The sequence below is a fragment of the Chenopodium album genome, chromosome 18 (genome assembly GCF_948465745.1).
Source record: "Chenopodium album chromosome 18, dcCheAlbu1.1, whole genome shotgun sequence".
Lineage (NCBI taxonomy): Eukaryota > Viridiplantae > Streptophyta > Magnoliopsida > Caryophyllales > Amaranthaceae > Chenopodium > Chenopodium album.
Window position 1 is genome coordinate 41,147,895 of NC_137851.1, and position 11,778 is coordinate 41,159,672.

General features: G+C 35.7%; 1 protein-coding gene across 1 annotated transcript; it reads right to left on the reverse strand.

Annotated features, from left to right (window-relative positions):
- Positions 1 to 2,264: 2,264 nt before the first annotated feature.
- On the reverse strand, positions 2,265 to 9,355 carry LOC145592411 (ATP sulfurylase 2-like). Its single transcript, XM_081648859.1, has 5 exons — positions 8,678 to 9,355; positions 4,644 to 5,049; positions 4,041 to 4,301; positions 3,368 to 3,454; positions 2,265 to 2,849 (listed from the first exon to the last, which is right to left on the reverse strand). The coding sequence occupies exons 1-5, from the start codon at positions 9,217 to 9,219 to the stop codon at positions 2,715 to 2,717; spliced, it is 1,431 nt and encodes a 476-aa protein (XP_081504985.1). The 5' UTR covers positions 9,220 to 9,355; the 3' UTR covers positions 2,265 to 2,714.
- Positions 9,356 to 11,778: the final 2,423 nt, after the last annotated feature.

Sequence of the window (11,778 nt, forward strand, 5' to 3'; positions counted from 1 at the left end):
TCTGGTGCTCGTCATGCAATATCACGACGTTTGAATGCGTCTGTTAGGAGACAGTCATCTCGTTCAGTAATGACCGGGTCACCGCTTCAGCACGAACAACAATATGAGTCTCCTAGTGGTTGTTCGGGAGACCATCAGTCAGGAGGTAGTCGGCCCATGTATTTGCCAGGTGGACTACCTACATCTAACGAGGAGGTCGAAGACTCGGCTAGTCATGCTGGTGATCGGGACGAAGAATCGGACCCTCAAGATTATCATATAGTATATAGGGGTCAGCATGGGAGATTTGTTGGTAGTCAAGCGAGTCAGCCTACCACCAGCTCGACAGAGACATGGTTAGTGCAGCAGCCGATGCTAGGTGGTCCTGAGGACGGGACTGTTATCCCTAGTTTTGGTGGTCACGTGGCATCATATATATGGGTCGAGAAAGAGCGAAATGTTTTGCGGTGTTTGAGTAGGTCAAAGCTGTGTTCTGAATTGGTTAAGTGGCGAGGTCGGCTTCCATAGGAGCACCTCGAATTAATTGATGCCAGCTGGTTGTCTCACTTACCCGGGCTTATGTTTAAAAAACTTGATTGGCCGTTGATTTCTGTTTTTGTTGAGAGATGGCAGCCGGATACGAACACATTTCATATGCCATTTGGGAAAATCACGATCATGATGCACGATGTGTACTATATTCTTGGGCTTCGTGTTGATGGTGCTATGGTTACCACTACACCTAGCACAGATGTCTTAGGGGATGCGTGCTCAGTTACCATGGATATGACTGCGGATCCGAGCTCAATCCACTAACTTTACGATGACCCTCTTGATACACAATCATTGGATGGTTATGGGTGCCGGTTTCATCATTTTTTGCACGGATCTTCCAACTGTCAGTGGTGAATTCACAATATATCTTGATGTAGAAAGGACAAGCATTAGCTTTGGGTTTTGTGTCCTTCCGTATCGCGTTCTCCAAATCTCTCGGCCTGTTCCTCCGTCCCCGATCACATTTCAAATATTGATACGGCCGACCATCTCTGGTTTTGTTATAAGACGATTTCACCAAAATAAATCCCATACTTATGAAAACAGCATCTGCCCATTTAACTGCATCATCAAACGTTGGAAATAACGTGTCCGTGACGAAATTCACACTATAATTCACACCATCACCGCCGTCTTCAGATTCCAAATCCTAAAAAAAAATAAACAAAACAATGGTCTAAGACATTATGTTCTTTTTTAAAATATTAATAATAATATTTATAAAACGATATTAGAACTAATAATATCACTATTTACAAAATAATATGAAGTAATAATAATAATAACATTAACACTAATAATAACATTAAAACTAATTACAAAAACAATAATAACATTAATACTAATTATTGAAATTATCAAAATTATTCAAATTATAATACTAATAAGAACACTAGGTTAATAAATTGAATTAATTAAAAAAAAACATTAATAATATTAACAATAACAACATTAATACTAATAATAATAACTACAATAAAACATTAATACTAATTACAAACAATAATAACGTTATTACTAATTACTCAAAATATCGAAAACATAAAAACAACCACATTCAACAATAAAGTAAAAAAAAAAAAAGTTATTTAATAACCACGTTAATAATTGTAATTAATTAAAAAATAATTAATATTAATTACAAAACAATAATAACATTATTACTAATTACTCAAAATATCGAAAACTAATAACAACCACATTCAACAATAAAATTAAAAAATTTATTTAATAACCACGTTAATAATTGTAATTAATTAAAAAAAAATCTAGATAAAAGAGATCCACCCTAAAATTTCGGATCCGGGTGCATCCACCTGAGATTTCCGGATCCACCTAGGCAGATCCGGAAATTTTATGCAGATGTCATGATTCGCCTAAAATATCCGTATCTGCCTAGGTGGATCCGAAAATTTTAGGCGGATCCACCTAGGTACATCCGAATATTTTGGGCGGATGTCCCATTTCCAGAAAATAAAGATAAAAATTATCTTATAGATTCATCCGACGACATCTCCGGAAGACGAATGTTCCAGTCGTCCATCATCCAAAACCCGTCGCAAAAACTTGATAATTTTTATTTAAAAATAAAAAAAAAACGATTTTTGGGTGGTGGATCGAAACAAGTGGGGTTGGATGTCGTGGGGACCGATTTAGTGGGCTCGGGATTCACGTGGTATAAATTTGAGGGGACCGTGTTATAAAATAATGTTCATGACCAACAAAGGAGCTTTTTATAATACAACTTGCAAAAAGGGCAAACTTGTCTATTCATGTAAAAAAGGGAGCGTTCCCTTGTAAAATAAAAGCGACGTTTAGCAGCTTAGTGTTGTTGGTGGGAGGAATTACGTGTTCTCTTAAAGATGGTAGTACAAGGAACAAGTAAAGGATCCGGAATCAATCATCATTTGTTCAACTAGGAAAAAAATTAAGACCCCAAAAAAAAATAAACTCTTAACCAGAACATTAAAAGAGGCAGGGTCACCAATTGAGGAAAACAAGAGAAAAATGCCGGGGGCAAACCCAAAGAGTTGATGTGTGATACTCGTAGATGCCTGACGGAAGGAATTCTGATAGTCCTATACTAGCTTAATCATCTTGTAGCCTTGTGTGTTCAGAGCCTCATAATCACTTAAATTGACCTACATTACAGTAAAAACTTGTGCATCTAGCCATCTGCTCTATGCAGACACTGTAGCTGGCTGCTTACTCTCTCCCTCTTGTAGACTTGCGTAATAATTGACCAATACCTTCCATCCTCCGGGACACATAAAGCCATCAGGAGGGTTCTCTCCAGTTCTTGCAAAAGAACGCATCTGCAACACCACCCAGGTTAGATTAGTTAAAAGAAGAGCTAGGACTACAATGCACCAAAGACATTGAAAGCAGTGATGAGCATGATATGTTTCATTGAAATTAATTCTTAGATTTGGTGAGGATAATTTGTTCCCTAGCACTTGGGTGGTGGACTATTTATCTTTTGAAGGCTTAGAACCCTTGTAAAAACAAAAAGATACTATATCTAGTTGTATGGGTTTAGCGCTTTACTACACTCCAATCTATATGGTCGCAACCCACTTCTACGAGTCCACTGCCACTTGAAATCTATTGCACTGAATCAGATGAAACTTCTAGCATTCCAGACCGTGTAAATCTGAAGTCTCTTTAATGTCATTACCATTAGCTAAAATCAAGCATAAGAAGATGTAATGCATTACATGAGTCATTACCACAGTTCTGGGCAAAGAAACTCCTTGAATCATACTGATTAAAGTATTCCTTGAATCATACTGATTAAAGTATTTACGCACCAAAAAGACGTCGGACACATTACCTTGGTTCCAGAAATGAAGAGGAAATCTTTAGCACGAGAAGGATCAAAGAAAGACATTTTCTTTGCCATAGTATCATATGCTGCAACCTGCAAGACAATGTATGGTTCAGTACAGCAGCAACAGTTGAAATTTTTTACAGCAAAGCTGCAGGCCTGGGAAAGAATAGATATTTTTAAAAATAAAATGTCCAGGTGTCACAAACTAGATAAAACACAAGAATTAAAGAATATATGACATAATTCAAAACTGGACCAACAAAAATCAGAAGATATGGGCCTGTAAGACAATAAAAACAGTGATTGGCACGCCCAGGTGTCATAAAATCAGGTAAAAACTTCAAAGTCCAAAAGGCCAATTCTCTTATTTAGTCAAGCCAACAACAGACATGACATTTATTCATGTTTTTTGTTGCAAGGAACAACTATGAAGCATATCCTTGAGATTACCAACACAATTCCAAAAAGGTGGATGATACCCAAGGTACATAAATAATCTTGTAGGGCATTGTTGTTCAAGACATATGTTCCATTTCACATTATTTATCAGAACTTAAATCAAGCATGCAAGCACACTCCAGAACCCATCAAAACAAATTTAAGACCACAAATTATTTTAGAAGGAAAAAAAAAAAAAAAAAAAAAATCTTAAAGAAAGAAGCAAGTTATGACCCACCCTAAATGGTAGAATGTTCAACTTCTCCAGCCCAGGTGCCATGCTCAAAACTTTCTTTCCATGGTCAGGATCATAGAGATCTCTTTTCTCTGTTGGATGACCCATACCGGCAGGATCACGACCAACAATGTAAAAATTAGCACCAGCATTAATTCGTGCTTTGGCATGCCACTGTACTTCAGTTGGACCAGCATAATGCATGGGAGATGGGAATATGGCCACAACAGTAGTCTCTGGATCAAGAACTCCATCTTCTAGAACCTAATAAAAATGAATGATAGTGAGCTAAACCTGAAAATATTAGAATGGCAGGAAATCACCAGCCAACAGATTTCACAACATATATCCATTGCACAAACTTAGTCTGAATTACTCACTGATATAATATAGTCGAGTCTTGCATGCAAACATTTGTTCATTGCATGACATACAGAAAACATCAGATCAATATGGCCTTAAAGAAAAATGGAATCAATAGTTTTCATGCTAATCCACAGGGAAAAGGATGAGGAAGAGAAAATCCAAGCATAATGAGTAACAGTGCACAGTAAGACACAATTGAGGCTAATCTATTCTACTGAGCAAAATAGATCAACAGATTACCTTGCTATGTTGCTCCATCCGAACATCCAAGGGCACATCATCAGCCTTAGTGAAACCTCCCAAAGGATGTAGCAAGAGAATTGGATTCTTATAGCCCATGTCCAGTAACCTCTGACGTGTATCATTCATCAACAAAGCATGTCCATTATGAACTGGATTTCTAAGCTGGAAAGCAAAAACTGCATCAGCTTCACGCCTGTCAAACTCCTTTCGAAGCTCTTTAGGAGAAATCCTGTATTGATCGAGACCATCATTGTATTTGATTTCTTTCAATACTTCCAATTCTCCTCCTATGAGCCAATTTCCAGCAGGTGTAATAACCTCCTCAACATAAGGCAATCCAGGAGCAGTAGTTCCCCAAGTTCTAGCTATTCTTTCCTCTTTATTATGCTTGTATATCTCAATGCTGCATAACAAAGCAAAGTTTAATATCTGAGAAATCGCAAAAGTTTATAAACCAGATTATTGAAGACAATCAATCAATAATTCATGATGGGGGAAAAGGTTTTGATTTTGAAAAAATATGATGCCTGGTGCAACATACATATGTGCTGGTTAGTATGACCAACAATTAGATCTTGCTTGAGAAAGGGTGTGATTATGACAACTCTATCAGCTCTATATTGTTGAAATACTTGAAATTTTTTTTTTGCTGATAGCATAATAACAACTATTTGAAAGAGTGTCTTCTTCTTTTAAACAATTTTTCGCTCTGAATAAAGAACAAAAAAGTATTTTCCCATGTAAAGTAAAATAAAACAGAAACCAACCACATAGATAATCTCAGTGGACAAAATACTTATAGGAAGCAATAAATATTCCTCCTTTAGAAAATTATTTCAATTGAGCGAGAATTTACAAAGAAAAGAGGCATCAAATTAAGAAAAACTGGATTGCAGCCTGTAGACAACTAAAAGATTGCTAATTATGTGCCTGAGCAACGAAAAAGAAAGTTTAGGATTAACATGTGTTTGATAGAAAGCCACTAATTTATGCAATGAACTTTGGGACCAAAGTCATAAAGAGGCCTTGTTTGGCTATGAGATAGCTGTTAGCAGTTCATTGATTCAGACCAGATAATCATATTACTTTTAAAAAAGGAAAAATTAGAAATAATAATCCCAACTTTCATTAATTTTGCTTGAATAATCCCAACTTTGGATTATTCTAGAATATTCTAGAATTTTGGGGTTTCTCTTTTTCTTCAATCCCAAGAACTGGTGACCGGTTGAATAGGTTACTTTTATTTATTTTTTTTAAAAAAGTGACACGTGCCACATGTTAATTGGTTAAGAAAAATTAAAAACAAATATATAAAAATAAAAAATAAAAAATAAACGGTCCCAGCAAAACCCTTGATGGAGTTGACGCCAATAATCTACCACTGTTACCCCTCCTCTCACCGGCCAATTGCCCCAGCCACGCACGAAACCCCTTTTCATTTTCTCTCTCCTCTCAATTGCAGCCACTAAATCCGGCCACCTGTGCGTCGCCGCTCGCGAAACTCCCTTGAAACCCCTCCCCTACTCCCAAAAACACCTAACCCACCCCTGAAACCTTCGTTTTCGTTGGTCGGTTTTTAGGGTTTTGACTGGTGGATGCGATTTAGGGGTTTCGGGGATGCGATTTTGGGGTTTCGTGGGTACGAATTTGGGGTTAGGGTGGTTGCATGGGGTTTCGGTGATTTCGCTGGTTGCGTGGGTTTCGAGAAGGGGGGAAAACGGCGACTCAAGGAGTGGGGGAGACGAGGCGAGTTGGGTTGTGGTGGTGGAGGTTAGGGTAGATCAGTGGGGTGGCGGACTAGGCGGTGGTGGTGGAGGTTAGGGTGGATCCGTGGGGGAAGGGGAAGCTGGGTGGTTTTCTATTTTTTGTTTTTGTTTTTTATTTTAAATTTTTGGACCAATCAGGATTTAACACGAGTCAAGTGACCTGATATAATAGGTCATTGACTTTTGTTAACCGGCTAGGGATTTAAGAAAAAAAGAAATCCCTAAAGTTCGGATTATTCCAAAATAATCCAAAGTTGGGATTATTCTAGCAAAATTCATGAAAGTTGGGATTATTATTTCTAATTTTTCCTATAAAAAATTGTGACCTCTGTAAGTAACTCTGCTCCTTTTTCTCCATCAGTCATTTCACATTTGAAAAGCCACATAATAGTAAAAAAGGTTGGGCTTAAATAGCATCCCAATACTTTAAAGACTAATAGAGAGTGAGTGTTCAGATTCCAAACAATTTTTCACTCATTTTTGAAAAGAAAATTTAGTTTTCCAAGATTATCAAATCAGAAACCAACTCATAAAATTCTAGGTGTAAAAACATACTGAATTCAAGAAATAAAAAAATCTTCCGTTGCAATATGAAGTATAAGCCAACTATGTAGAAAGAAAAGATCGAGATTAGCTAAACAATGTTGTTAACTTACTACCTTTTTATTTATATTTACATTTATTGAATATTCGTATTTACATTTGCCAAGGGCTAATAAGTAAAAAGGAATACATATATGCAGAAACAACAGACCCACAACCACTTAACTCTTGTAGAGAGTACTTAATATCACTGTGTATACACTAGTATAGTAATAATATACATTGACATTTTGGAGCGGTAGTAAGATTAACGGGTTAAGGCTTATTTAATGAGAGATTTCACATTGTCCAAGGAACCCTGGTAGCAGCAGGTAAAGGATCATCAACAAGACAAGGATGCTCTAGTGTATTGTAAATTCATATGAAAAGAGGCCCATGGCAGCAACATGAAGGAAAAAGGAAAGTGGCAGAGATGAAGAACAAGAGGGGCATATCCAAAACTCAGAGAGAGAGAGACATGGGGTTAGCTACCATGATATGGTGTGTTTTGCAAACATACTTTGTTAGGTGTTGGCTAGTTCAGCTGGCGCTTTCCATTAAGTAATAATCCATATTATATATTTGAGTTGGTTATATTAATCAAGTGCAACATCAGGTATTGCAAAGATGTTTAGTAATGTTGGTAGCTAGTATTTAGTTGTAAGTAAAAAAATTGATGAAAAAAATAAAACATATTTCGGGAAAATAGCTGAAAAGGTTCTCTCAAATTTTCCATTTTCACTTGAATGCCATCTATTTTGTGAACAGAAGAGTCAATCATCATCATTTTTTTTTTTTTTTGGTTGTTGACCACATTAACAAGCTAAAAGCAAAGGCCAATATATGTGGGTAATAGTCATGAAACAAACAAGCCATTTTGTCTTGGCATAAACCACCTAGAAGAAGATTATGAGAAGACGATCTAAACGGATTATCCAAAGAAGTAAAGGACAATGAATGCTAATTCATGATCCAAATCTATAGCAACATTAAAAGTCTTTTCATAAAATATTAGACCTTTAAGGTTTTAATAAACCACAACTATCATCCCTCGAAAAGTTTTAATCACAGTCATGAACCGTCACTTTCCAATATAGGTCATCTTAGATTATAAAATTCGGGTTAACAAACTCTTGTCTCTAGGGGGCAAAAAAGACTCCTTGATTATAACATCATAAAAATCCTCTCACTCACTCCCAAATACTACGACATATAGATGCTTGTAAGCACCATAATCCGCACTTACGACGCATCACATTCCACACCTGCCTTTCGTTTCAACAATTTAAAAATGTAATCATACCAATTATAGTAATATACAGTTTTACCACTATTAGGCATCACCAAAAGGAAGGTCTTCAGACTTCAGCACATTTTCAATTCAGACAGAATATTGTCATTTTGTCAGCATATAAACATCACTTTACCCTTATTTTATTCCCATCAAATAAAAGAGCACACAATATTCATACGGAGTATTAATTAACGAAAAAAACGATTTAAACATCAAATTTTTAAATATAACATACATTTAAACCTTTCATCTTGTCATCCATTGTCACCATATATCAATCAAAATTATTTAAATCTACAACTATTTATTCATAAAAGAACAATAAAACAGAGAAATATTGAGCAACAAAATTGACGATAAGGCACTAATATAAAGAACAAGAATCGAACCTTCGCAAAATGGCAACTAAATTACCATTAGGGGCAACCAAAGCAACATTTGAAGAAGAACCAATATCATCTTTAGCTTTATCATCAATAGCCAAAACAATGGGCAAACTCATATTAACAAAAGACCCATCTGCCAATCTCAAAGAATTGAAATGTAAACTCTGCAAATATTCATTTTCCCTCATAAATCCTTTAAGGGGACTAGCCCAACCTTCACTAAGAACATGAACCCATTCTAAATCAATCTTTGTTAACCTAATTTTAGGCAATGATTCAGCCTCAGAAACCCTCAAATTTCTCTCATTTTCAGGCACAACAAGATCAATCAAAGAACCACCATCTGGGTCAATTAAAGAACTTTTGATTACCCTTTTGGATTGGGAAGAAATTGATGACATTTTGGTATGATTTAGGACAATGAGTCTTAATGGGTTTGTTTGGTAGATATATTTGGGGAGAATTTTGGTGGGGTTTTGATGAATTTTGGGGTGAGCTAAGAAATTTGGGTGATTAGAAATGTGTAATTTAATGGTTAAAGACATGATTTCTCTATTTTTCTGTGCCAAAATTCAAGCAAAAGTTTGGTAAAATTTGGAGACAAAGGAGAGTGAAGTGGTAGGGATTTGCCAAAATGAGGGAACGTTATAAAGTGTAGATTCGGGAAAAGGGTGAACATTTTATGTGGCTAATATAGGAATAAAACGGGGAATGTTATAAAGCATAGATTCGAGAAATAGGGTGGACATTTTATGTGGCTCATAAGGGAATATACTTGTTTATAGTTGGTACCAACTAGGCAACTATATACCATGTCGTCAATACTTCCTCTATCCTATATTACTTGAAATTTTGACGAGAAAAGGTTGTTAATAGCGGGTTATCAATGAGTTGGGATAGAGTCGTTGCGGGTCAGTAATGATTCAGGTTAAAAGATGGACACCTTCTATATGATGGACAAAAGCAGGACAGACCAATGTGGGTCACGGTGTAATAGAAGAGCAAGAGTGGTATAGGGTGGTGTACAAGATCAAGTTTCCTTTTATACCATGTTCTCAATAAGGAAAAAATATGCAAAGCTTAAAAACTTAAGTATTTTAATTATATTCTAAGTTTATCTTAAAATGTTTAATTAAAAAACTAGTATAGCATCCGTGCGATGCACTACTTACAAATCTTGATACTCATATTCATTTCACAAAATTTTAAAATAAAATGATTTAATGAGTAATAATAAATTTACTTATAAATATGTATTAATCATATATTTTTAGCACTCAAAATAATGATATACGAATGAAGTACTACTTGAAAACAATTTTTTTTTTTTTTTTAATTTTTAAATTGTATGGAAAGATTTAAAAAATAATGTAACTCAATGAACTGGCAATCAATACCCACATTAAGTCATATTTTTCGCCTCATTTCTACTTGAGCCATTGGCCACCTCATTTCTAAATGGGGAGATTTATCTGTGTGGCTGGTCACACCGTGTGGCCGGGGTAACTCGAGTTACTCAGTCAGCAATTACTCAAGTTACTTCTGACCGAGTAACCTTTCAAGTAACCCCTGATTGAACCCCTCAAGTAAACCCCGGCCCTGACCGAGTAACTCGAATAACCCCTCGAGTAACCCTTCAAGTAACCCATGACCAAGTAACCCCTAACTGAACCCCTCAAGTAACCCATGACCGAGTAACCTTGACCGAACTCCTAAAGTAAACCTTGATAGAATAACTCGAGTAACCCATGACCGAGCAACCCCTGACTAATCGAGTAACCCCTTAAGTAACCCATAACCGAGTACTTACACTACTTAAAAACAGCCAAACACCCTATTTTCCGTCGAAAGATGTGTAAACCCTAACCGAATCCCTCAATTAACCCTAATCGAATCCCTCAAGTAAACCCTGACCGAGTAACTTGAGTAACTCATGACCGGGTAACCCTTTGAGTAACCCCTTAAGTAACCCATGACCGATTAACCAACCCTTGACCGAACCCTCGACTAACCCTTGATCGAACCCCTCGAATAAACACTAACCAAGTAACTCGAGTAACTCATGGCCGAGTAAGCCTTCGAGTAACCCCTGACTGAGTAACCCCTTAAGTAACCCATGACTAAGTAACTGGCCCCCAACCGAACCCCTCAAGTAACACCTGACCGAGTAACTCGAGTAACCCCGACCCTGCTATATGGTGTGGCCAGCCACACATAAAAATTTGCCTTTTAAATGACTATCTTCGTCCTCTAACTCAATATATTTTTGGAAAAGTTTATCATTATAATAACATGATCATTATATATTGTACTTCATATATCACATATATTTTCGTATCTTTTTTCTCCTCTATGGCCTTTAAAAACACTTAAAGTTTAACACATAACTTTTAAAAATAGGATTTTTTATCCCATCACTTACTACCTTAATTTTATTACATGATGAATTCACCTGATCATCACCACACACCTATCGCACCTTCTACAACCAAAAATTTATCCGTCTAAAAATCTGCAAACCCACTAACTTAAAGCTTAGTAAAAGTATAAATTTTTTTTTTCTAAAAATTTAACCTCGGAATGATGTTTAGGCTTGTCAATTGTTTCATTATCTATCTTTTTTGAATTATATGTAATCATTTAATATTTTTATTGCATATATATAATAGTAAATAAATAAAAAAAAAGTAAATATCATTCTTACCTATCACCTGTGACGATATATACAAAATCTACAACATATTTTCTGTGCGGCTGGTCACACCGTGTGATCGCTTGTAAAAAACGTAATAACCCCTATGACACTAACAAACTAACCCCTATTATAGTGATAGAGTAACTTCTAAGTCCTGTTCACTTCAGCTTATATTTGCTGAAATGAAATTATTTTTACTGAACTAAAATTATTTTTGCTGAACTTAAATTATTTTTACTGAACTAAAATTAATTTTACTGAATTGAATTATTTTTGCTGATTTTTTTTTTTTATTATTTCTCTATTATATTTCTTCTTTAAAGTAATTGCTTTTTACAGAACTGAAATTAAATAATATACCAAATTGAACTTATTTATACCAAACTGAAATTATTTTTATCGAATAATA

Bases quoted from the DNA above. Each gene is read 5' to 3' on its own strand.
- LOC145592411 (XM_081648859.1), bottom strand. From the start codon at position 9,219: ATGTCTTTAACCATTAAATTACACATTTCTAATCACCCAAATTTCTTA. The intron at 4,302-4,643 runs GTAATCTGTTGA...CATTTTTATTAG, and splicing joins GGATGGAGCAACATAGCAAG to GTTCTAGAAGATGGAGTTCT. The intron at 3,455-4,040 runs GTGGGTCATAAC...ATTGTCTTGCAG, and splicing joins TGAACATTCTACCATTTAGG to GTTGCAGCATATGATACTAT.